General features: G+C 42.5%; 3 protein-coding genes across 4 annotated transcripts; 2 read left to right on the top strand and 1 right to left on the bottom strand.

The window, feature by feature from the left end:
• Positions 1-716: 716 nt before the first annotated feature.
• On the bottom strand, positions 717-3,142 carry psma4 (proteasome 20S subunit alpha 4). Its single transcript, XM_058045909.2, has 9 exons — positions 3,022-3,142; positions 2,635-2,659; positions 2,498-2,540; positions 2,181-2,343; positions 2,015-2,092; positions 1,849-1,937; positions 1,236-1,366; positions 1,034-1,157; positions 717-948 (listed from the first exon to the last, which is right to left on the bottom strand). The coding sequence occupies exons 2-9, from the start codon at positions 2,635-2,637 to the stop codon at positions 794-796; spliced, it is 786 nt and encodes a 261-aa protein (XP_057901892.2). The 5' UTR covers positions 2,638-2,659; positions 3,022-3,142; the 3' UTR covers positions 717-793.
• A 459-nt stretch (positions 3,143-3,601) lies between these two features.
• Positions 3,602-8,663, top strand: slc25a44b (solute carrier family 25 member 44b). Its single transcript, XM_058045906.2, has 4 exons — positions 3,602-3,801; positions 4,325-4,993; positions 5,101-5,228; positions 6,713-8,663. The coding sequence occupies exons 2-4, from the start codon at positions 4,327-4,329 to the stop codon at positions 6,902-6,904; spliced, it is 987 nt and encodes a 328-aa protein (XP_057901889.2). The 5' UTR covers positions 3,602-3,801; positions 4,325-4,326; the 3' UTR covers positions 6,905-8,663.
• A 4,457-nt stretch (positions 8,664-13,120) lies between these two features.
• On the top strand, positions 13,121-24,151 carry LOC131097907 (cellular retinoic acid-binding protein 1). 2 transcript variants are annotated; one of them, XM_058045916.2, is made up of 4 exons: positions 13,121-13,268; positions 16,496-16,674; positions 16,863-16,976; positions 23,985-24,151. In XM_058045916.2, exons 1-4 carry the CDS (start codon positions 13,199-13,201, stop codon positions 24,033-24,035), a joined length of 414 nt encoding a protein of 137 aa, XP_057901899.2. In that variant the 5' UTR covers positions 13,121-13,198; the 3' UTR covers positions 24,036-24,151. The 2 variants fall into 2 exon arrangements, with proteins under 2 accessions (XP_057901899.2, XP_057901900.2); XM_058045917.2 differs by lacking the exon at positions 13,121-13,268 and adding an exon at positions 13,305-13,418.
• The last annotated feature ends 2,383 nt before the right edge of the window (positions 24,152-26,534 follow it).

Raw genomic sequence — 26,534 nt, 5'->3', positions numbered from 1 at the left:
AAAAAACTTTGGGGTATCAATTTTGGGCAAAACAAGATTAAGACAAGCACTGATATAATGATAACCATTTTATAACCAAAATAACATCCATCCATTTTATATGCTGCTTATCCTCACTAGGGCTGCAGGGGTATGCTGGAGCCTATCCCAGCTGTCTTTGGGCGAGAGGCCAATCACAGGGCACATATAGACAAACAACCATTCACACTCACATTCATACCTATGGACAATTTGGAGTGGCCAATTAACCTAACAAGCATGTTTCTTGAACGTGGGGAGGAACCCTGAGAAAACCCACGCATGCACAGGGAGAACATGCAAACTCCACACAGAGATGACCAGGGCCACCGTGCAGCGCTTATACAGTTTTTGACTAACTTTTAGTTTTTAAATGTTAAATGGCTTTTTCAATGTAATACTGTGAAAAAGTTTGGAAATACTGTAAAGCTTTAGTCAGTGATGTTGCTCTAATGAAGTCTATTGTACATTATCGCCATCTCGTGGTGAGGAAGCGACATTACAATTTAAATATCAATGACAAAGAATTGATGATGTTCTTTCCATGAGACTTTTTTGGTCAAACTTTCCAATTCCAAGCCTTTTGCTGGCTGCTGAGTTACGTCAAATGTGTTTGTTTTGTCCATATGATAAACCAGATTTATCAGGGGAATTCTTTATATTTTAAAAGCGGAAGTGATTAGAAACTGAAGCATAAGTACAAGTTTCCATACTTTTAATGTAAAAGACAAAACAATACAGGGTTGTAGGACATAAAGAAGTGTCATAATTGTGCTCATTTATCCTTTTCCTTCTGCTCCTTCTCCTTTTTGTCTTTCTCTGCTTTGGCCTCCTCAGCCTCGTGTCGCTTGATGAGCTCTTCCACCTCTTTCTGTTTCAGCACCTTGATTTTTGTTTTGCCGTCCTCCCGTGTGAGGGTGGCAATCTCCACTGAAATGACAGCGCCACGGTCAAACCACTTTGTATGTGGCTGACTTTTAGTTTAATGTACTTGCCAGCGGGGCTTGGAGCTCACCTTTCTCTGCCGAAAGCTTGCTGACGTCCATTGTTTTGTTGAGAACTTTGACAGCCAAAGCCAAAGCTGAGGACAGAGTCATCTCTCCTTCTTTGTAGTCCTGCTTCAACATGGACACTGCGGCCTGAGGTGAAAAAAAACACACAAACTAAAAATACAGCCGGAATGGTGCTGGAAACGTATTTCATTCAGTGGAGCTTACTGCACTATTGTTGCCGATGCACGTTGCCTTCCAGCCTCCATAGTTTCCACTGGGGTCACTCTGGTACAACTGGAAGCCATAGTGCTTGTCCCATCCCATGTACAAGAGAGACACACCAAATGGCCGCTTGCCTGCAAGGGAAACCATACAGATGAAAAAAATTCTCAATTCTCAGCCGATCATTATACGTCTGGTATGAACACACTCCCATAAATTAGTGAATGCTAATGAATGTTGGAGGGTCATGCACTCTTACAATTATAGTGACGTAACCAATAGGGTGAATGAGATGTGTTTTCTGCGTTAAAATGGCCCATTTTTGGCAACGAAAAAATTAAACTAGCACATGTAACACATTTTTTTCAGACCAAAGGCCTGCGAATCTGTAGGCATGTGAATGCTTACTTCATAAATACTTCTGGAATTCAGAATGATTCCAGCCTAGACTTGTTGCTGTGCCATAGGCATGTGAAACATCTCCAAATGACATTTGTTTCATGTCTTTATGTCAAAGTGCATTGAACACAGTAGCATAGAAGTTGTGTGATATCAGAGGGTGGACTATTTCAGCTTCATGAAGAGACACAGGAGGGGATCTGACCAAGGTTCCTACCTCCAAACTGAGTGTAGGCCTGCTTGATGTCACATAGCGCTGTCACCAACTGCTCACAGGGGATTGGCTCCTGGTACTGCAATAAATATCTGACAACAAAAGATTGAAAACATCAGCTATATTTTCACTATTAAATGAATATTGTTTATTGAATGTTAAAATATACCTCTGTGCAATTAGCCGCAGTTCATTTGTCAGTACATTAGCATCTGATGTGATCCCTGCAACGCTGCAAGCCATGTCTCTGAAAGTCACACAGAAGAGTGTAACAATGATCTCTTTGTTGTGTATTTATGACACATGACACAGACACTGTAGGACAGCATGCTCACTCATTCAGCTTGTAGATCTTCTCAGAGAAAAATACTTCATCCAACAGTTTGTGGATGTTTCGTCTCTCTGCGGCTAACAGCACCCCATCATTTGCCAAAATCCCAAGACACGTTCCAGCATGGCCGATGGCTTCCATGGCGTACTCCACCTGATACAAGCGGCCTGTGAAGGGAATGCATGCAGGTATGTTCAAGTGTTGCAGACTCAAAATTCCAGCTAAAGTCATGTAGGTATTTAATGCAGAATGACAATAGAGGAAACGCAATTCAACTAAAAGTGATTATTAGCTATTTACAAAAAAAACAAAAACACTTGCCTTCTGGAGAAAATATGGTTGTCCGGGAATCATATCTGCGAGACTACATAAACATCAAGCAAGAAGAGCAATGCGTCAACAAAAGACACAAACAAACAAACAAATAAAGTTAATGAACACATATTGTTGTGACATACCATTATTAGTGATCAAGGGAGTATCCTGCAAATAACAGAGAGATGCCATGTTAATAAACAGCACAACTTCTGGCGTTCCTCGCGTTCCATTACCACTGGTTCAAATACAATTGGAATGCGTTTTATAATTTAATGTAAATGGTGCATGTAACCACAAAATACGTAAGTTGCATTGCAATACACAAATATTGAGTAATAAGTGACTATTCTCAGTCTGACAACTAGCTAGCTAGTCGCCGTTCAACAGAATGAATCTGCATTATCTAAGCTAGTTAGCTAGCATGCTATAATATAATGAAAAACTGCGGAAAATGAATAAAACTCTTCGAACTGAAAGCCCAGTGTGATGTATCATTAGCGACTAGTCACAACAGTTGCTTGTACTACCTTCGATGAAATCAGTAGTTTGCTGAATAATCCAACGAAGATGGTCAGTCGTCTACTTTCTATTTGACGCTTCCTCATGCGCACCGGTCCGAAATGCACCTACGGTGAAACTATGTTTGAAACAGCGCCACCTGTCCGTGGGAGGACACAACATATAAAAAATTATATGACTACTTTTTCTTATTAGAAATTAGTGATACGGTTTAGGTTAGCAACTTAATGAGTAAATGTAAAATCAAATATTATAGAAAAGAAAATCCCAAATGGGAGAAATTCAATGTAATTGTAATTACATTACAATATAACAATTACTTTGTTTATTGATTCACTGTCTCCTATGTTTGTAGTTTTAATTATTGTTTAACCATAATTTAAACTGAACGAACACATTTGTGTATTTTACTAGGAAAAATGAGGAAGTGGGTAGACAATGAGTGGATGGATTTTCTTGAACACATTCATATGCTCATAGAGTATATTAATAGAATGTTTCTCTAGTTGAGTCACTATAGGTGGCGCTAGAGCCCAATTAAATGTTTACGATAGAGCAGTAAAAACAGACACGAAGAAGAATTACACGCCTCCTTATTGGTTGTTACGTCAGGACCGACCCTGCATTTGCAATGGAAGGTGGAAGTTGAGATGAGATCGGAGGTCGAAATTCGAAAACTGAACCGAAGCTTTATGCTTTTAACTGTTGCATGACGAACTCCACATTCGAACACCGGTTGTCGACATGTTCATTGAAATACTTTAGGACGTAAACATCCCTCCAAAGAGGTAAGTGATTTTAGGGCGGGATTTAACGCTGATTGAATGCTATGCTAACAGCGTGTACCTAAATGTGATGAACATTGATTAGTGTAAATCGATGCAGCAAAAGGCAGCTTGAACAGTTTGTGGAAAATGTAATGTGTGTAAAAGCGACGACGACATCCGTCACACGACTGAATTTGTAGCTTTATTCTGACTCCACACGCTTCATCCATAGAACGGTGGTGCCATCAGGGCTAACGACTAAACTGCTGCTTTAAACAGAACATTAATGTCTACAAACACCATCAAAACACCGATTTGCTTTGTTTAGTCTCTCGGGTAATACAAACTTTTCAAACATTACAATTAGAGATGGTCAGCGAAAACAACATGGCCTTTGAACTTCTGTGTCAGCAATTCAACCAAGGCCATATTTCAACTATTTTGTCTGGTTACTGTAGATGCTAAACGGACACATTTGCGTCATATGTAGTAGGCCATTCAAGATGTATAAGAATATTTAATACAGTATTTTCTTTTGCTACAGTCATGAGTCATTCTAACGAGGACACTCCTACAAATGGGGGCATGCAGCAAAAGAGGAACATCCAGATCATTGAGTGGGAGGACTTGGACAAAAGGAAGTTCTATTCTTTTGGGGTGTTCATTACCCTGAGCATCCGGGCCACAGTCTACCCGGCCACCTTAATCCGGACACGGCTTCAGGTGCAGAGGGGCAAGTCTCTTTACAGCGGTACATTCGATGCATTCGTCAAAATTCTGCGGGCGGAAGGCGTTCGGGGGCTGTACCGCGGTTTCATGGTCAACACCTTCACCATCATCTCTGGCCAGGCTTACATCACCACATATGAGCTGGTGAGGAAGTATGTGTCCAATTATTCTGATGACAACACAGTTAAGTCGCTGGTGGCGGGCGGCGCGGCATCCTTGGTGGCTCAGAGCATCACGGTGCCCATAGATGTGGTGTCACAGCAGCTGATGATGCAGGGCCAAGGAGAGCACCTGAGCCGCTTTCGCCCCCATTCTCAATCGGACACCGGAAAGCCGAAAAGAGTGTTTGGCCAAACCAGGAGCATTGTGGCCCAAATATTTGCCGCTGATGGTTTGCCAGGCTTCTACAGGGGAGCAGTTGCTTCTTTACTCACCTACATCCCAAACAGCGCTGTCTGGTGGCCATTCTACCATTTTTATGCAGGTAAGATAAAATTCCTATCTTCAAGAACACGTTTGTTGTAGTGTAGTTGAAATTTCTCTTCCCACCTTCATTGTGTATCTGATTATGTATCTGTTTGTGTTCCACAGAGCAGCTGTCAAATATGGCTCCTTCTGCCTGTCCTCATCTTGTCCTCCAAGCCATGGCTGGTCCACTTGCAGCTGCTACTGCCTCCACTGTCACCAACCCAATGGATGTTGTCAGAGCCAGGGTACAGGTAAGCCTCTATCTGCGTGGATGCGTCAGAGATAGCTCCCATCTTATCTATCACAAGCAAGTGGGAATGTAATAACAGGTCAAATTGTTATTTCTGGTAACTTATGTAGTTATGTAGTCACTATCTGGTCTTTTTGTTATTACATTTAAATTAATAGAGAACCAGTAGTAGGCAAGTCTTAATATTAGCTGGGATAGGCTCCAGCATACTGCCGTAACCCTAGTGAGGACAAGGAGCATAGACAGAAGGATGGACGTTACAGTATATAGTATATAGTATAGTGGCCACTGGGTGTCAGTAATGACACTCCTCTCACTGGTGAAGAAGAATAAAGTACAGGCTAACTAGTTAGCTTGTTAGCATGTCATGCTGAGAGCTGTGGAAGTCCCTTGTGTCCCTGCAGTGATCCTGTAGCCTGCACATTAGCAACAGGACAAAAAAAACATTATAACATTACAACAACATTATATATACCACTTTGTGTTTCAAATTTCACAGCTTCACCCAGATCAGTTTTTCAAAAATATATTAATAAATCTGGGTGTTTTGTTGTTGAATATGGCCCAATATTAGTCAAAAATGTAAGCACATCTGATGTATTTCATGCCTAAATTAAGCTTTTTAAGTAATGAATAAATGGCAAAATTATGCTGTATGTGTGATTGGCAGTTCTTCCAAGTTAAGTGTTTGTATTATACAAGATTTTAAAGCAATATTTATACTTTTACTGTCAATGAATGTTGGTCCTGAAGGACCCATATGAGTCGATCTCGAGTCCTAATGAACTGCCGAGCTATTTTGACTGATATATCACCGGTACTCAGGTTATGTGTAATTATTATGTGTAATCTATAAACTGTCTAATGTACATAAATATTCATATTTATGAATGAAATGCATACTGTATATTTTCTACATTTATCGAAGAAGGTAGATCTTTGGGACCTGGTCATTGTTAAAGTAGCTTGCAGGCTGAAAACGTGAGCGCCCCTTGGTTTAAGCCATTCAGAAGACTCATTGAATGATATGCAGTACTGTGGGCTAGTCAGTAGGTGTCAGCAATGAGACACACAAGCGACACACGTGATTGTTGGAATACCAGGCTTTTATTGCAGGATTGAATGAGCTCAACCCCCCTAACGTTGCTTCCTGTCCCGCCACTTACTGTTTTCCTAGCAACATAACACACAAGCACTAGTCTGATTTATGTTTTAAATGGCTCATTGTCTCTGATTATGTCTTGTATATTGCGTAATACCAGTGTAAAGGTGACCATAGGGCTCTTATTCAATGTCTAGTGGGCTCTAACAATGTTAAAAACCATATTTAAAAGGTCGTAAACAGGCTTTCTATTTGTGGAAGTTCACTTATCACGTTTGGGTCTGCAACCAAATAACTGTGAAAAATGTGGGATTACTGTACACATACTATAAAATATAGAAATATAGATCTCTGCAAACTCGGCAATGGCGTGTTTTGTTCAGGTTGAAGGTCGCTCTTCAATCATCGACACATTCAGGCAGCTGATCAGAGAGGAGGGCTTCTGGGGGTTGACCAAAGGACTGTCGGCACGCATCATTTCGTCCACTCCCACCGCCATCGTCATGGTGGTCGGCTACGAGACCTTGAAAAAAGTGAGTTTGCGGCCTGAGCTGGTGGACTCCAGACACTGGTAGAAGATGCTCATCATGTGGAGGGTGTGCCATGTCAGAAGCAAGTGTCTGCGTTTGGGTCAAACAGTGGACATGCACTGATTAACACTGACACTGTTTTTCCTCATAATGGAACACACATACGTGACGGCTGCAGGAGAAGTTCCATAGAGGACACAAAAACAAGAGTACCTCATGTTTTTTAAAGAGTAGACCAAAATACACAAATACCAGATTTTTTTTGCAAATGAGGATTGGTGTCTTCTGGTGTACATCAACATTGTGGGCCAACGTCAGAACCTGAGCTGGTTTTGGAGTCCAACTCCTACTATTTTGGCCTTTTAAAGTTTTTGCCTTCAAGTGAAATCATGCAATATTTTTTAGCCATGGGTGTGTTCTGAATAATACATGACTAAATGGCAAATGCACACACATGCACATAACACAATACTAATGGCTTTGTGGGTGTTGTGGGGTGGCAACAGTCAGTGCCTTCCCACTGTGTCTGTTATTGTTTGAGGCCAGTTTTGTCACGAGTTATCCTTCTTTTCGATTATGTCTTAAAAAGATATTAAGCCTAATTTATTTTTATTGGCTGTTGGTGTTTCTTCAAACTGTAGAATTAATATCCAAGTACATTTTATTGGTATGACTTTGCTGCTTTGAGTACAGTTTTTTGAATTTTATTTTTTTTTCCAAAGTGGCAATTTTAAGGTGTATGGGATTCTATTAATGAGCAGTACAGTGTTCCCTCGATTATCGCGGGGGGATAGGTTCCTTCACAGTACACTTTATACAACATTTTCTCACATTTAACACACTGTCAAAGTTCAAATTTAGTTTGAATTTTAATGAACATTTTAATGAAATATTGATATTAAAAAAAATATTGCTCTATCGCCCAGCCCTACTTCTATTGTTTATTGGCGGTTAGCAAGCAGCTCAAGCAGTTTGGAGTTTGCCAGTGGTGGCACCAAGGGGATTAATTGACAATGGCCTGCAGCCAATGAGTACGCAGAACACAACGGGCAGGTCCTCCCTGAGCCAATAAGGACTGTTGTGACTCTATATTTGGCATCCTCTTGTCCGCTGAGGCTTCCTCATTGCTGGTGCAGGATATGGAGCTGCATACATCGTCAACATGGGTAAACAACACCCTCTATTGGTAGCAGTAGTAAATACAAAAACAAACATACAACAGTGCACTGATGGATCGCTGTAATACACCACAAGGACTCAGAACAATGTCCGTTCATTTGCTGTTAAAAAATATTAAAAAATTGCATTATTTTATTATTTTTTGCAATCAAAATTGCATTTAAATAAGCAGCGAATCTGTGAAAGGTAAAGGTGATGAGCGAGGCAACACTATATAAAACCTATTTAACTGGCAAGACTTTCGATGATGCAGGGATTTTCATTTGAAAACGCACTGATATATTGTAACAATATAATAAATAATGTGAAGAACAATGCATTTTGGAATCATGTCAAAATGCGACCGTTTCTGTATATTTAAATGTTTAACTTAGTGAACAAGGATTGCGGGATTCCATCATGAAACGTTATTTAAAGACAAAATGCAGATGAAGCTAAGGTTAGATATCATGGCTAATGCAAATATTTAATTTGTACATATCTGCTGCTCAATGAAGAGAAAACTATTTAAATATGTGCAACTTCTGATCCTTTTATGTCTAATCTTTCACAAGTCAGCTGTTTGTATCATGTGTCATGTCACGTGACTCCATGTCTTGGTTCAACCTGCCAATAAAACACCATGTTCACATCTGTTTCCTGCATTAAGAATCTGTCATTAGGCATGCATGTACAGTATTCTTATATTCAGCATCTTGTCAATGCTGGGCTGTTGGGTTAACACTTGGTAACTTGCTCAGTCATACAGGCAGTTGTTCCAAAAGGGTGGGGCCCAAAATGAGTCCCAGGTCTTTTTTTATTGCATGGCTGATCTCAGAGGTTAATACTGTAAACTGTGTCAGTGAGCAGTAATCAACAATAATCAGTCTGGAAAAGGTTATCAAGCCATTTCTAAAACTTTAGGACTCTAGCAACCCACAGTGAGAGCCATTATCTGCTAATGGTGAAAACGTGGAGCAGTGGTGAACCTTCCAAGGAGTGGCCGGACAACCAAAATTACCTCAAGAGCACAGCAACGACTCATCCGAAAGGTCACTAAAGACCCCACAACAACATGCAATGAACTGCAGGTCTCACTTGCCCCAGTTAAGGTCAGTGTTCATGATTCCACCAGAAGAAAGACAGAATTCCAATATGAAAACCTCTACTGAACATAAAAACATTTTGCCAGGAAACATTTTGATGATCCCCAAGACTCGGTGGTCTGACAAGACAAAAGTTGAATTTTGGAAGGAGTGTGTCCCATTACATCTGGCGTAAAAGTGAACTTCAGTCATTTCCGAAGAAGAAATGGAGGCCAGTGCTTCTTGTAATGGTATGGACAGCAGAAAAGGCTGTGTTAGCCCTGCCTGCACACCACAGCTATTACCCAAGGGTGCTTCTCCCATCCGTCATAAAACATAGCCGTTGTGTGACCAGCAATGGTAATGATAATGGTAATGGTAATGGTAATGGTTTTATTTCATTTGAACATGCATCAGATTCCAATTGAGTGCATCCCATAATCAGTTCCCAGTTCCACATGTCCAAAAGGAGTAGGAAGAAGCAAAGCTTATTAAATCCTACCCCTCCATCTGGTACTTTTACAATCACTGTTACATTTGTTCACTTCCTGCTTTCCATAATACAGTTTAAGGTTTTTTTCTAATAATGTACCTCGTACCTCGTAGGAGGTGATATGAGCATCCAATGCCATAATGGGTACCATAGTAAGTGAGTAAGTAGTGATATATATAGCACATCATGACTGGTTCAAGACTCTTCATCCTTGTATTTAGCAAACATCAACTGCTTGTATTGTTTCTTGAATTGGCTCATCGTTGTGCATTGTTTGATTTCCTTACTCAATCCATTCTATAGTTTGATTCCACATACTGAAATGCTATGGCTAGCATAACGTAGTCCTAGCATAGAAGTGTTTCAAATGTACTTCTTCCCTGAGATCATATTTCTCCTCTCTTGTAGAGAAGTATTGGATGACATTTTTAGCTAATTGCTTATTTTTAGCCTTATGCATTATTTTAGCTGTTTGAAGTCTCGTTATATCGATATCGGTTATAACGAATTACTGCTTATTACGATACTATTTTCATTTCCCGGCAAATTTCTAGTCTTTTATGATATAATTAGTTCCGTTAGTACGATACCCGGTTATTATGATAATCCGGTTACTACGATGCCCTTTTCATCTCCCGCCAGCCAATTTGGTCTGCTTATATCGATACAAAAGCAGCTTAAATCAATCTTTGCTTAAGGATTTCAATACCAAAAAAGAACACGGCGAACGGCTGCTTCCAGTCAACTTTATTTTTCACACTTCCACCACCAGAGCACAGCACACACACCGATTCCCGCACTTCCTGGTTCACAGGTCATGCTCAACCCGCCCCACATAGCTGGCCAAACACATGCCTGCAACAGAAGAACCAACTGCGTTCGTGGTTTCTCTCGTGTGTATAGAATCTATACACACGAGAGAAACCACGAACGCCAGCATGTACATATGAAAAACAGTGATTATTGCAAGCGATAAAAAGATATCTGAATACAACACAATTAAATACATGTATTTGTACGCTTGTGTTTTCGTTGGAATAGGTGTGTATGCTATGTCAGTTGGTTCTTCTGTTGCAGGCATGTGTTTGGCCAGCTATGTGGGGCGGGTTGAGCATGACCTGTGAACCAGGAAGTGCGGGAATCGGTGTGTGTGCTGCGCTCTGGTGGTGGAAATGTGAAAAATAAAGTTGACTGGAAGCAGCCGTTCGCTGTGTTCTTTTTTGGTATTGAAATCCTTAAGCAAAAATTGATTTAAGCTGCTATATTGCCATTGTTCTATACTATAGAACAATGGCGAGTGCATTATTGCCCACTTTTAATGCAGTTCGGCGCAGGATCAGATATATAGACAGTCCGGTTATATCGATATTTTTTCCGACTCCCGACAATATTGATATAACGAGACTTTACTGTATATCAGCAAGTTGAAGTATTTGTGATTTTAGAAATAAGGAGTTAGTATGTTCTCTGTAGGCGGCATTATGAATTATCCTTACTGACCTTTTTTGCAGTACATTTAGCGAGTGAAGATTGCTTTTATAGTTATTAGCCCATATTTCCACACAAGTAAGATAGCAATAAAGAGTGTGGAGTGATTTCTGATTGAGAATAAATTTTGCTTTGCTCAATATTGATATATTTCTGGCCAAGGTAGTTCTGGCCTCCAAAACAGATCCTGCCAGAAGAGTACTTCTTCTTAAAGCAGACATATTATGCTTTTTCTACTTTTCTGACCTATAAATGTAATACGAATGTTATATTCTGGTGTTAAATGATGCCAAAGTTTCAGATAAGGAGGTTTGTATATTTGGACGTGAGCCGTGAAAGATGTTTGGGATGGCTCCAAATGATTGGTTTCAAAAGGCGTGGTAAATTGATGTCGTGTGATTGGCGTGTGATTGATGTCACAGAGGGGCGGACTTCCTTATATGGACAGGGTGTAAGCCCTCACCCAAACGCTGCTCCGTCCCCCCAGTTCCTGATTCCCTACCAGCAAAAACAAAAGCCAAAACACTGGACTGTTTGGGGAACTTGGGCCACCGTGCAGCTGGACTAGCCGACTAACTTGCTAACGTCTTTCCAACGTTACTTGGTCGTGTGGAAGAGTCAGAAGGGCAAGTAGTAAGTAACAGTTTATCAGTGTCCTAACTGTTTATTTTTAAGTCATGGAGCAAAAACACTTGCATAAAAAAGCGGGGTTGCGAATAGCCGTTTCCCACCACAATTAGTGGCCACGGCTAAAATGCTAAAGCTACTTACCATTGAGAGACGTCTTGAAGTAACTTATTTTCCTGAGAAACTTCGGACTGTCCGGTCTCTACTTCCTGATCGGATTCAGAATCCAACACATGCGGCTGTATGTTAAATGGCGATATTTTAAAAAGACACATCGCTCGTTTGTTCTGAACTCATATTTGCAGCTAGCAGCGTGAACTGGAAGTCCTTTTCTGCACTCGGCAGTGTGACCAACCACAGTGGAATACATTCAAACAGACTGTTTTCGCTGGAACCACGAAATCCAGAGAAATACAGCTCAATAGGTGCAGATTCTGGAAGAGCAAGAAAGCTTTGTGCTAGTTATTGTGTGTAGCTGCTCTGCAGGACTCGGTACTGAAAATTTTGCATAACAGGTCCCATTTAACCCTCACAAAAATGTGGGCTTGACTGTACTGCTTTGCAAGCTGTACAGTGACTACTCCAGGTTATGTCCAAGTTCTGGTCCTATAATATTGTCCTTTGAGAAGATATAATTACATGTTACTCGTGTTTGTGACACATCAAAAAAAAGACTTTACCTTGTGAAAGATGATCATGATGTGGGAGGGGAGCAGAAACTATTAAGAAAAAAAGAAAATCAATAGCCTTTCTTTTTCAGCTAATGTGTTTCTGCTTGATGGTCTACAAAGGCTGTGAAGGCCACCAAAGGTCACAACTCATTATGATAATACCACCATCATCACCCCGTCTTCTTTTCTGCTACTTCCGTCGGACTTTCACACTGCTTATCTTTCCCAAACGATACTTCACGTTTTGACTGCTCCCCTATTGAGTGCGTCCATCTGCTCAGCACCAATGAATTCACTGCTTGAACTGAGGCGGACGGGGGGGCCCACACTTTCTGGTGGGATGACGGAGTACCGGCCGCTCGCCTCCACGCATTATTTATCAAAGCTTGTCTGAAAAGGCACTCTGTCCAAAAAAGATGGATGAGGAGGGAACACATGTGACGTGGCTGCAGCTTAGCGGAGGGGCGTCCTATTCTCATGGGTGTGTGTGTGTGTGCGTGTGTGTACAGGATACTTAAAACAAGATGCTTAAAACATGTCAAGTCCGTTGAAATATCAACTTTTCCCGTCGATGTTCCGAGGGCCGTTCATACGTTGATACAGTCTATAAAATGATGAGAATAAACCATGACGTGTGTGTGTGTGTGTGTGTGTGTGTGTGTGTGTTTGTGATACAGAGGAGGTGGAGGGGGTTTGGCTCTCTGCCTGGGATCATTAAGCACACAAGAGAAGAGGCATAAGAAGGAGAAGCAGCAGACCAGACCAAAAGACGAAGGCAGACACACACACACACACACACTTACGTTGGGAAGGAGAAATGCCAAATTTTGCAGGCACCTGGAAGATGAAAAGCAGCGAGAATTTTGACGAGTTGCTCAAAGCACTAGGTGAGCATCTTTATTTTTCTTGGTAGCCTAACGGTAGAAGACACCCAGGACTACTCGGACTGGTGATGGCGTGGAAGTTGGGATGAATAGTCCTTTCCAGCACGGTCACCTACTTGGTTTTTTGTGTGGACAGTGAGAGGTAAATGAAAGGTAAATGAGTACATGGAGGGTGGTCCACTTTGCAGGTATGAGAAAATAATGTTATGGGATGCATGTCTTTCCTAATTGTTTCTACTATGACGGAGTCACAAAGAGGGTTAAGGGCTTTACCGCTCATTTGCAGGACTAAATCTATCATGATGGACAGGAGAGCTGAACAGGGCAAAGTGTGCCAACATTCCTCTCATTCATTGTCCTCTCCTTGCATCCCATGTGTCCAACATCTGCTGGGACGGGGCTTCGCTGCTCCGTACTTCAGCTTTCTGACAGTAAAAATGGGTTTTGTTTTGGTATATCTTCTGGTTCTCCAATTAACTTGCGTGCCTTTTTTCCCTGACTTGATTCCGAAAGTTGCCGCGTTGTCTTGGCGTTGTGTTTTATCAGATGCACATTTGATAACTATTTTACGGAATGCGATTAGTTGCTGGAGAGATGCTAAAGTAAAGGGATAAATGATGAGGACTGCTCCAGCTTTATTGTGTGAATGTTGCAAGACAAACTTTTCCACCAATGGCCACATTTAAAACATGAAAGAATGTAAGGGCGACTTTGATATTTTGTAAATATTGATATGCTAAGTTACATATGCCTTATTGAAAAAGTGTTTTTTTTTTTAAAGTTTTTTTTCCTTTTCCCTTTTTTGCTTTTCTCTTTTTTTAATTTTTCAAATATTTCACATTCACTTCTTAAATAATCTTTGGAATTGTTTTTTTCTCATAACAATATGACTTTATTTACATAATATTATAACTTCTTCCCCAATCAAATTTTCCAAAAATTACAACTAGATTTTGTCTGTTTCTCATATTTTGACTTCATTTGTTTCTTTAATATTTAAACTCTACGCTACTAAAATGACAACTTTATTCTCATAATATTGGGACTTTTTTTCTCAGAATACTTTTTTTGTAGGGATGCTTCTTTTTTTTTTACTGATAACTGATGTGCCGATATTGTCCAACTCTCAATTTACCGATACCGATACCAGGCAATACCGATATGTGTAACATGACATATCTCCTGGGGTGGAATTAATACACGTGTTGGATACAGCATCGCTTTTCGGGAAAATGATCCGGAAATATCTGAAACCAATATCACACTTTTAGGCTGATATCAGATTATCAGTACTAGTAATTATTGGACATCCCTAATTTTTGGTCATAAAATTTCTGCTGTTGGTTTGCCCCCCGCCCCTATCCCTAACTACAGTCAAAAAGTATGTTCTGGACACACGGGTGAAGAGAAGGGCTGAGCTGTTAACTGATCACCACTTGGTGATGAGTTGGATTAGATGGCGGGGAGGATGCTGGACTGACCTGGGAGACCCAAACGAGTAGTGAGGGTGTGCTGGGAACGTCTGGCAGAGTCTCCCGTTCATCAAGTCTTCAACTCTCACCTCCGGTAGAGCTCCACCTGCATCCCGGAGGACCGGGATATTGAGTCCGAATGGGCCATTTTCCGTGCCTCCATTGCTGAGGCAGTTAACCGGAGCTGCAGCCGCAAAGTGGTCGGTGCTAGTCGTGGCGGCAGGCCCCGAACCTGATGGTGGACACCAGAGTCAGGGCCGCCATCAAGCTGAAGAAGGAGTCCTATCGAGCATTGATGGCTTGTGGGACTCCGGAAGCAGCTGACAGGTACCGTTAGGCCGAATGGTTTGCGGCTTTGGCGGTTGTTGAGGCAAAAACTCAGGTGTGGGAGGAATTCAGTGAGGTCATGGAGCACGACTTTTGATCGGCCTCAAAGAGGTTCTGGCAAACTGTTCAGCACGTCAGAAAAGGGAAGCAGTGCCCGGTCCACACTGTTTACAGTGGAGACGGGGGCCTGCTGACCTCGACTGGGGATGTTGTCAGGCGGTGGAAGGAATACTTTGAGGCCCTTCTCAATCCCACTGACATACCTTCCATAGAGGAAGCAGAGTCTGAGGACATCACCGTGGCTGAGGTATCTGGGGTGGTCAAAACGCTCCTCAGTGGCAAAGCTCCGGGGGTGGACGAGTTCCGCCCAGAATTCCTCAAGGCTCTGGATGTTGAGGGACTGTCTTGGCTGACACGTCTCTTCAACATTGCGTGGAAGTCGGGAACAGAACCTTTGGATTGGCAGACCGGGGTGGTGGCCCCCCTGTTCAAGAAGGGTGACCGGAGGGTGTGTTCCAACTACAGGGGGATCACACTCCTCAGCTCCCCTGGGAAAGTCTATTCCAGGTTGCTGGAGAGATGGGGGCATCCTTTGACTTTTCCAAACGCAGCCCTTGTTGGAAAAAGTTTAGTGCAAGTCGCCCATATTATCATAGCATCACTGTGATTGCATACACTCACAAATGAAACAATCCACATGCATTCATTCATTTTCTACCGCTTATCCTCACGAGGGTCGCAGGGGGTGCTGGAGAGGCGGGGTACACCCTGGACTGGTGGCCAGCCAATCCCAGGGCACATATAGACAAACAACCATTCACACTCACATTCATACCTATGGACAATGTGGAGTGGCCAATTAACCTAGCATGTTTTTGGAATGTGGGAGGAAACCGGAGTACCCGGAGAAAACCCACGCATGCACGGGGAGAACATGCAAACTCCACACAGAGATGGCCGAGGGTGGGATTGAACCCCTCCTAGCTGTGAGGTCTGCGTGCTAACCACTCGACCGCTATGCCGCCCCAATCCACATGCAACTAAACAATAATACAGACATAAATAGTCATAGAACATGCTAACAGAAATATCACATTCATATTAATGATGATATTAAACATTATTTGTAGGCCTGTATTGATGGGCTACACAGTAGATACGCTTTTTACATTCCGGGACTACCAGCGAATGGCAGCCATGAAATGTCTCCTTATGACACATGGTTATTACTACAGGAAAGAGATAACAAAATAAACACATTTGTCCATTTAGGTGAATGCTAACTAGTACAGGATCTTCCGTATCCCATCTGCCATGGCATTCATGAAGCAGTAGATCCTGATTCTGTTCTGCTGGACTTTGCCACAGCATGATGACCAGCATCCGAGGCCAAAATACTAGCATGAACTTGCAGCTTTTGCGTGCTCTCAGGTGTGAACGCCATGCTGAGAAAGGTGGCGGTGGCGGCTGCTTCCAAGCCTCACGTGGAGATCAGACAGAATGGCGAGCAGTTCTACATCAAGACTTCCACCACCGTCCGCACCACCGAGATCAACTTCCACGTCGGCGAGGAGTTTCATGAGGAGACGGTGGATGGAAGAAAGTGTAAGGTAAGCACTTTGGAGAGCCAAAGCTTAAAAGCAGAGTCTCATAGGCGGAAAAAGTAGCTGCAATAAATCCTAGCATTTGGCTTCACCAGCCAAACTCAAGTACGTTCAAAGAACGCTGCAGTTCAGTTGAGGGTAGACCTGAATGATGGACAGAAACATCATCAGGGACGTGTTGGATTTCTCTACAGAGTCTGGCCATCTGGGAGACAGAAAACAAAATGCACTGCAACCAGACTCTACTCAGTGGCAACGGGCCCAAAACCTTCTGGACCAGAGAACTCAGAGGGGATGAACTTATATTGGTGGGTACCTTTTTTCAAAATCAAGACAAAAATATACCGTATTTTCTGGACGACAAGTCGCACTTTTATTCATAGGTTGGCTGTTCCTGCAACTTATACTCCAGAGCGACTTATTAATGAAAAAAGTGTTTATGTTCCATAAACACTGGACACTTTTTCTGTTGATGTTTATTTTTGGTGTAGCTGAATAACCATTGTGTTAGCATATCTTACACCTATTCAGTATTTTCTATATTCTTTTATTATTGTTACAACTTGCCTTCCAAGAGGACGTAATGTCTGTTTTGGTCAAGTAGTTTGGAAAATAAATTACCCGCAAAAAATGCGACTTATACTCCAGTGTGACTTATGTATGTTTTTTTCTAACTAGTTATGCATTTTTGGCCTTGAGGGGGGCGGCACGGCGGACGAGTGGTTAGTGCGCAGGCCTCACAGCTAGGAGACCCGAGTTCAATTCCACCCTCGGCCATCTCTGTGTGGAGTTTGCATGTTCTCCCCGTGCATGCGTGGGTTTTCTCCGGGTACTCCGGTTTCCTCCCACATTCCAAAAACATGCTAGGTTAATTGGCCACTCCAAATTGTCCATAGGTATGAATGTGAGTGTGAATGGTTGTTTGTCTATATGTGCCCTGTGATTGGCTGGCCACCAGTCCAGGGTGTACCCCGCCTCTCGCCCGAGGACAGCTGGGATAGGCTCCAGCACCCCTTGTGAGGAAAAGCGGTAGAAAATGAATGAGTGAATGAATGGCCTTGTGCGACTTATAGTCTAGAAAATACGGTATACACAAATATGTATACTCTGGATCTTTGCATTTTCACTGATTTCTGGTCAAAAGTCGCCATAAGTGTTGATCATTGGTAAATTTGCACCACAGTTTGAAAGGTCTTAATGCTTCACTCATGTTTGTTTAGATTTAGCATGGGCTAGCCTCTAACGCTAGCCTTCTGTTATCATTCAAGTTCAATACTTTATTTTTCCTTGAGGGGCAATTTAAAGGACACAGAGAGCAGCATATGGAATAAAAATGTAAGAAGCAGACAAGGACAAGTAAAAGAGCAGACACTACTGAACACACACATACCGACATACTGGACTGCTGTAGAGACAAAGGTAGCCCTCCTCCTTTGTGTTCTACATCGTGGGCATCTTAGTCTCCGACCTGATGGGAGCCACTCAAACACGGGGTGTAGCGTGTGGGAGGGGTCCTGTAGGATCCTATATGCAGTCCGGGTTATTTGTTGATCGCAGTGTAGAGAAAGAGCTCCCACAGGATGGCCAATAATTTCGGAGCAAATACTGAATAAGCGAGTCGGGTCCTGTAGATGCACTGAATAAAACCATGAAATGAATGAAAAGGTCAAAATGTTCTCAATAAAAGCATAATAGAAGGTCAGCAACATTTTTTTGTTCACTCCAAAGGAACTCAGCTTCCTCAACATGTACTTCCTCTGATGGCACTTCTTGAGGATCTCCTCTGTGTTGGATGAAAACCTCAGAAGGCCGTCAAATATAATGCCCAGATACCTATACTCCTCAACCACCTCCACCGGTTCCCCCCCGATGGTGGTAGTGATGGCCTCTGCAAGTTGTCTCTGCTTGCTGCTGTATGTCACAATCACCTCTTTGGTCTTGGTTGGGTTGAGTTGCAGGCAAACGTCGTCACACCAGGTGACAAAGTCCTGAAGAACGGAGCTATGGTGTAGATTTGGTGCAGAAAGCAGAGAAAGTTGAACTGTTCATTCAATCTTAGAGGCATCTTCAGAGGCATACTTACACCTGGATTATGTCATGAGTGAACAATGGCAATTGAAGAGAAAAAGGGAAGTTCTGGAGCTGAATCTAATGTAATAATTATAACAGTGGCTTTTATTGCAAATGTTAATCCAAAATTGGAGAATGGGTGTATCAATTAGTCACGTTTATTTGCTATTTACCATTTGTGGGTCAAAACCATGAGGTATTCATTTAATTAAAATACATATTATATATATATATATATATTATAATATATAATATCTTTATTAGTGTGGGTGGAGTTGGCAGTCATGAACTTATTCCAGTTCATTCATTCATTTTCTACCGCTTATCCTCACGAGGGTCGTGGGTATGCTGGAGCCTATCCCAGCTGGCTTGGGCGAGAGGCGGGGTCCACCCTGGACTGGTGGCCAGCCAATCACAGGGCACATATAGACAAACAACCATTCACACTCACATTCATACCTATGGACAATTTGGAGTGGCCAATTAACCTAGCATGTTTTTGGAATGTGGGAGGAAACCGGAGTACCCGGAGAAAACCCACGCATGCACGGGGAGAACATGCAAACTCCACACAGAGATGGCCGAAGGTGGAATTGAACTCGGGTCTCCTAGCTGTGAGGCCTGCGCGCTAACCACTCAAACATCGTGCAGCCCAGTTCATGCATGCTCCTCTAATGATAGTCACTATTCATTCATTTTCTACCGCTTTTCCTCACGAGGGTTGCAGGGGTGCTGGAGCCTATCCCAGCTGTGTTTTGGGCGAGAGGATGATAGTCACTTCCTTGTACAATAAGATGAATCATACGGACTCTAAACAAGACTACAAAAAATCCCCCAAATCAGAGAAATGTGTGAGTGCAGGCCAGCGGGGCCAGGAGAGGGAAGGTGTAGAAGTGTATACCACTCCAAATATCATCACTGCTTGTCATATCTTAAAGCCTTTATTGAGGTAAACGCTCTTTAGCTTTAGATGTCAGATGTCATGTCAGAATATTTTGGTGGTCAACTCAGAGATTTCCGGATAAAATATGGAACCTAAAGAAGAGAAGAAGGAAAAACATGGTACTGTCGGAAAAAGAAGCATCTTGTCCCTAGTTTGTTGTCGGTCAAGATAAGCCGAGATCCACATTCCCTCGTAGACATCAGGGCCTGCTGGACACGGCCGACCAGATGAGGTTACGGACCCCAGAGGGGCGTGGCACCGACTTTGACCTCGCACATGATTTCAGCCAAACCAAATGTTTTTCTTCCCGATGAGGGCGTGTGTCCATCTGGAATGGAATGACTGTAAGATGATAGACACATGGGGATGGATGATTGGGGAATGATCATCTTTTATTACAAGGTACTCAAATACAAATAAAACATGTTGTCACTGAGGTGACATTCATACTTTATTCAGCATGGGGCCTGGCTTTACGACGAATGATAAGATTTGTCATCAAATCATATTATTATTATATACATTATTCATATTACATCATTATTGTAGTTGAACTAGCCTCCTTGATCAAGTCAAGTTATATGAATTATCCCCCCCCCCCCCCAAAATTGTGAACTCAAAGTTTGCGGCACTTAGAGGGTTAGCTCCCCCCAATTAACATGACACGGAATATGAATGTATAAACATAATTAATATTGGTTATAATCCATGGAAAACCATGGTAGTTGCTAGATATCAGCTCTTAAAGGGGAACTGCACATATTTTGGATATTTTTGCCCATCATTCCCAATCTTTATGTGAAACATGAAAATCCTATATATTGCTTTCCCTTTTCTGTGCATTATAACATGATAAAGCAAGTTAATATGAGCTAGCTAAAAATGCACATCATTGGGACACAGCTAAAAAAACGGCAACAATGTTCCATTACTGTATATTAACCAAACTACAGCGATATTTGCTGTTGTATTATTGCCTCAAACTACTCCCTAGTACACATCCTAATGGTGCTAGTACTGTGTTGTTAATTTCGAGTTAATACTAGGTTATAAATCATACGCAGTTGAAGGTATTGTTGAGATTCCACAAGCGACCAACAAAAGGACAGAAAAAAAAGGCAAACCGACATTGCCGCCTGTTAAAACATAACGTTGTCATAACTAAGTCGACAATAAATCCACAATATTACAACCTTCCTGTATAAGTAGAAATATGCATCGATTTCTACCTCAAAGTTTCTATTGACTGGAAGAATATAGATATGGACAGTTGAATATACACATGAAATTAATGGCTAATTTGAACTTGTCAGACTAAATGACTAAACTTTTCCCGGAAATATATAGTATATATATATATATATATATATATATATATATATATATACGTAGGGGCTCCGTTATTTTCACATGCAAAGGTTAAAGGTTGACAGATGGGTGGACAATAGTGCTAAAACAACAAATAACTGTCTCTCATTCCAATCCTTTGGTGTTAAGTCCTCCTTTATTAGTAAAAATAACCAAAAATATTGCTATCATCACACTAGTATCCACCCAATTCTCATACTACACTTGGTATCGATACCGATGATATTTGAGTAGATCTTCTCCACACTCTCCGTGCCTGTCAACATTTGTGTTTTACAATTTTCCCCCAAATAAGGAATATTTCTTCCCCTCCCACATGAACATTTCTTCTGGGGTGGAAAGACCTGACTTGCCCACAGTGAGGCGTGGATACGTCACCATCGTCATCTGCAGTACCTGAGAGGATTTGTGTTTTTGGATGAAATGTCAACTATGGTGGTCGAGTGGTTAGCGTGCAGACCTCACAGCTAGGAGACCAGGGTTCAATTCCATCCTCGGCTATCTCTGTGTGGAGTTTGCATGTTCTCCCCGTGCATGCGTGGGTTTTCTCCGGGTACTCCGGTTTCCTCCCACATTCCAAAAACATGCTAGGTTAATTGGCCACTCCAAATTGTCCATAGGTATGAATGTGAGTGTGAATGGTTGTTTGTCTATATGTGCCATGTGATTGGCAGGGTGTACCCCGCCTCTCGCCCCAAGACAGCTGGGATAGGCTCCAGCGCCCCCGTGACCCTCGTGAGGACAAACGGTAGAAAATGAATGAATGAATGAATGTCAACTAGGGGAAAGAATTTGATGAGTACGTATGAGTCCATAAACAATGGGCATCGGGCACAGGAAATAAACAGACTTTCTAGGATAGCAACGGAAGAAAGTGAAAATAGCAGCCCACTCTGCTTGGAGTTAAAAGATGTACTGGCCAGAAGAAAGCAGCTTTGGCCCTTGAGCATGGCCGCATGGCCGCATGGCCGCATGGCCGCATGGCCGCATGGCCGCATGGCCGCATGGCCGCATGGCCGCATGGCCGCATGGCCGCATGGCCGCATGGCCGCATGGCCGCATGGCCGCATGGCCGCATGGCCGCATGGCCGCATGGCCGCATGGCCGCATGGCCGCATGGCCGCATGGCCGCATGGCCGCATGGCTGGGGGTCGGCAAGCAGACATGATTGAGGATGGGCGCAATTTAATGAGCACTTTGAGTCAACGCTCATAATGATAAGTGGGAGGAGAAAAAATAGTTATAGTCAAGCAAGGGAGAAAGCTCCTTCCTGGTTTGGGTTTGACACCATTCCATTATCCCTTTGAAAGGACGAGCGCAGGCCTCTAATGGCGGAGAAGAGTCAGGTGAAAACGTCTGCCTTTGATCCTCCGGCCTCTAACCGGCCTCATCGATCACGCCGCTGAGAAATGCAAATGAAGCCTGGCTTTAGCGCCACTTAACGCCTCCCCGGGCGACTGGCTGTACGCCAGATGGACTTGGACTCGGCTCCATTAGTCACCATGCCGACACTTTGCACCGCAGCACGGCCGGAGATAATGATGATGTGTGGCGCTGCAGTTGGCCATTAAGCTCCGCCTCCGGGAATGCCATAAAAAACAGTCGCCATGTCAGCCATGTCATGTCGTCATGTACTCTTAACAGTCACAGCAGGATGCGTTCAGGGGATCTCCTACAGCTCAACCAGGACTAAACTGAGGTTTTAATTATTGGTCCTCAAGGCCAGAGAGGGAAACTTTGACCAAAACTACAGGATCTTGAACCAGACGAATCAGTAAAACATTTGGGCGTGATTTTTGACTCTGAGCTAAACTTTATCCCACATATCAAAAATATAACAAAAATAGTTTTTTTTGTCTCTCAGGCCAGTAGGAGGTGCTAATGCATGCTTTTATATCCTGTCGCTTAGATTACTGGAATGTCCTGCTCTCTGCTCGTCCCAAGTATTTTAAATCTCCAATTATTACAGAACTTAGAACTTTGCTAAATACAAGGATGAAGAGTCTTGAACCAGTCATGATGTGCTATATATATCACTATATTGACACTTACTATGGTACCCATTATGGCATTGGATGCTCATATCACCTCCTACGAGGTACCAGGTACATTATTGAGAAAAAAAAAAACCTTAAACTGTATTATGGAAAGCAGGAAGTGAACAAATGTAACAGTGATTGTAAAAGTACCAGATGGAGGGGTAGGATTTAATAAGCTTTGCTTCTTCCTACTCCTTTTGGACATGTGGAACTGGGAACTGATTATGGGATGCACTCAATTGTAATCTGATGCATGTTCAAATGAAATAAAACCATTACCATTACCATTACCATTACCTTTACCTTTACCATGACCATTACCATTACCATTACCATAGGGTGTTCTGTAAAGCACTTTGTGTTGCATGTTGCATAAAGTTGATTTGAATGAAAATACGCCAGAGAAGTCTCTACGTTTGATGGTGAAGTATCCATGGGCAAGATACTGACGCCGTAGTATACACAATTTTCTGACGGACTTGAGATCAGATATGTGTACTAGTACTTCCCACTAAATGAGTTGTCAGCTTAAGTAAGACAACTAACTCATCAAGTCCAGGTTATTTTAGTGCGTGCTATGTTTGACATAACATTTTCAGAACAGAAAGGGCCATTTAAAAAAAAAAAAGCGTGTTGTAGTATTATTACCTTCATCATTGTCCCTCACATGTTTTTGCAGAAGCAGATTTGTAGTTATGTCAAAATGAATACTAACAACTAACAGAAATATGCAGCAATGGAGGAAAAGGATGTCACTTGATCTTGTATCTCCAACCAAGGCCTCCACTGTAGTGCATATGCACTAATTAATATTAATATAATTAATACTGACCATTGTCTTAGTGCATATGCACTAATTAATATTAATATAATTAATACTGACCATTGTCTTTCAGACCTTCGGAGCTGACGATGTTGTGTGCACGAGGATCTACGTACGAGCATAGAAGAAACCCAAGCAGATGTTTTCAGCAACTGTCCATCATTTCCAAAGTGCATCCACACATTTCAGCACCTTGTCTTGTATTGTCTTATATCTCCATAAAACACTCCATGATCCGGATATGGCTTTCCTCTTCTTTTCCATGGCCATTCCCTGCACCGCACATCAAACAATATGGTATAATGTGTTTTTCATATTGAACTCCTCCACCTGGGGCAAGATCTCATTCCCAACCCAAAGGGAGCACTCCAACCTTTTCCGACTGAGAACCATGGCCTCTGATTTGGAGGTACTGAGTCTCATCCCAGACGCTTGACACTCAGATGCAAACCGTCCCAGTAAGCGCTGAAGGTCACAGCCCGAAGAGGCCATCAGGACCACATCATCCGCAAATAGAGATGAGATCTGAAGGCCCCGAACTGGACTCCCTCAACACCTTGGCTGTGCCAAGAAATTCTGTCTATGAAATTTCTGAACAGAATCGGCGACAATCAGCAGCCTTGGCGGAGGCCAACGTTCACTGCCGTGTGGGACACGGTAGAATGACTTCTAGAATGAAGTCCTCAAAGCACATGTATACCGGTTGGGTAACCCCCCCACCCCATGTACCCTCCAGCACCCCTGCAAGGGTATAGAGCTGGTCCAGTATTTTTCAACCGGGGACGAAAACTACATTGAACCTCTTGTAGCCGAGTTTCGACCCACAGTTGTACACCTCCCTCCAGCACCCTGGAATAGACTTTCCAGGGACTTTGAGGAGTTTGATCCCCCTATGGACCTTCCAGTCACCCTTCTTAAAGAGGGGGACCACCACCCCGGTCTGTCAATCCAAAAGGTACTGTTCCCGACTTCCACCCAATGTTGAAGAGACGTGTCAACCAAGACAGTCGACAGTCCCTGAGCATCCTTAGCCTCGAGGAATTCAGGTTGAAACTCACCCCCCCTGGAGCTTTACCACTGACCATCCCGGATACCTCAGCCGCAGTGATGGAACTGTACGTATGTGGTGTACGTATCCTCTGACTACGCTTCCTCTATGGAAGTGGGAGTTGACAAGTATATTCCTTCCACCGTCCGACTAGATCCTTGGTCGAGGTCATCCGGCCCCCATCCGATCCAATCACTGTAAATAGTCTGGACTGGGAACTGCTTCCCTTTTCTGAGGCGTTGGACGGTTTGCCAGAAGCTCTTTGAGGCCGACTGAAAGTTGTGCTGCATGGCCTCACCAAACTCCTCCAACACAGGTTTTACCTAGACCACCACCGAAGCCGCAAGCCACTTGGCATGATAGCATCGGTCAGCTGCTTCGGGATTCCGCACGCCATCCCTGCCGCGTACACACAAACAACCCTTTCCCCAACCTACTAATAAGCCCACACCAGCTCACCGCCTCCCCCCTGCAGCAACTCCAGAGTAGAACCAGGTCCAGCTCCTCTCCAGGGGTTTGGTTCCAGAACGAAAGTGTAGGTTTGAGTCCCACAGAATAGGTTGCTAGCTTCCATGTTGTAGTGTCATGTCTCAAAAAGGACCTTATCTTATCATCACCACCATCATCACTGGCATGGAGAAGCAGAAGTAGTTGATTCTTGTAAAATTGCCATGTTTTTATCTTAATATTGATGATTTTCCCTTGCAAGATTACAGTTTCTTTTCATTTCTGCTGTAATTTGCAACTACTGTATTTCAACTTCCCTGTACATTTACTGCTATGACTTAGCCAATATTTTGACAGTATTACTGTAACCTGATTCTCCAATATTTACAACTTTATTATGCTTTGTTTCTCACAATATTACAATTTTTAAAAAATTAGTATTTCAACTCTATGCTACTAAATGGCTTATTCATACAGTAAAGTCTCGTTATATCGATATTGTCGGGAGTCTGAAAAAATATCGATATAACCGGACTGTCGATATATCCGATCCTGCGCCGAACTGCATTAAAAGTGGGCAATAATGCACTCGACATTGTTCTATAGCAGGGGTGGGCAAATATTTTGACTCGTGGGCCGCATTGAGTTAACAAAATTGTCCAGGGGGCCAGAACATGTATTTAACACACACATTTTACTTGAATGATTTGTCTAATTGTAGCTGTAGTAACCGGATTATCATAATAACCGGGTATCGTACTAACGGAACTAATTATATCATAAAAGACTAGAAATTTGCAGGGAAATGAAAATAGTATCGTAATAAGCAGTAATTCGTTATGACCGATATCGATATAACGAGACTTTACTGTATTTGTTCATATAAATTACAGCTTTTTCTAATTAGATTAAAACTTTTTTTCTTGATATTCTTCAACCTTATTCTTGTAAAATGACAATTGATTTTTTTAAAATGGAAAACGTGAACAAAATCTGCAGTTAGTGTGCTGCAGGCCAACCAAAAAAACAATACAGCGCAGGCCTCAAAAAGGGCTCTGAGGCCAGACCTTGGACACCCCTGTTCTTGCTCATCTCGTCTCTCCTGCGGCGGCCGTAAAACGACATCCA

This window comes from Doryrhamphus excisus, linkage group LG11 (assembly GCF_037039965.1).
Source record: "Doryrhamphus excisus strain RoL-2023G ecotype Guam linkage group LG11, RoL_Dexc_Guam_v1.1, whole genome shotgun sequence".
Classification (NCBI taxonomy): Eukaryota; Metazoa; Chordata; class Actinopteri; order Syngnathiformes; family Syngnathidae; genus Doryrhamphus; species Doryrhamphus excisus.
This window is presented reverse-complemented; position numbering and strand designations above follow the sequence as displayed.

What these genes read in the sequence shown, in the direction of transcription:
- psma4 (XM_058045909.2), bottom strand. An exon ending in AAGATCTACAAGCTGAATGA is followed by an intron (nt 2,093 to 2,180) that starts GTGAGCATGCTG and finishes TGTGACTTTCAG; the next exon opens with AGACATGGCTTGCAGCGTTG. An exon ending in GCATCGGCAACAATAGTGCA is followed by an intron (nt 1,158 to 1,235) that starts GTAAGCTCCACT and finishes TTTTCACCTCAG; the next exon opens with GCCGCAGTGTCCATGTTGAA.
- slc25a44b (XM_058045906.2), top strand. Translation starts at nt 4,327, where the DNA reads ATGAGTCATTCTAACGAGGACACTCCTACAAATGGGGGCATGCAGCAA. An exon ending in ATTCTACCATTTTTATGCAG is followed by an intron (nt 4,994 to 5,100) that starts GTAAGATAAAAT and finishes TGTGTTCCACAG; the next exon opens with AGCAGCTGTCAAATATGGCT. An exon ending in TTGTCAGAGCCAGGGTACAG is followed by an intron (nt 5,229 to 6,712) that starts GTAAGCCTCTAT and finishes TGTTTTGTTCAG; the next exon opens with GTTGAAGGTCGCTCTTCAAT.
- LOC131097907 (XM_058045916.2), top strand. Translation starts at nt 13,199, where the DNA reads ATGCCAAATTTTGCAGGCACCTGGAAGATGAAAAGCAGCGAGAATTTT. An exon ending in TGGATGGAAGAAAGTGTAAG is followed by an intron (nt 16,675 to 16,862) that starts GTAAGCACTTTG and finishes ATTTCTCTACAG; the next exon opens with AGTCTGGCCATCTGGGAGAC. An exon ending in GAGGGGATGAACTTATATTG is followed by an intron (nt 16,977 to 23,984) that starts GTGGGTACCTTT and finishes ATTGTCTTTCAG; the next exon opens with ACCTTCGGAGCTGACGATGT.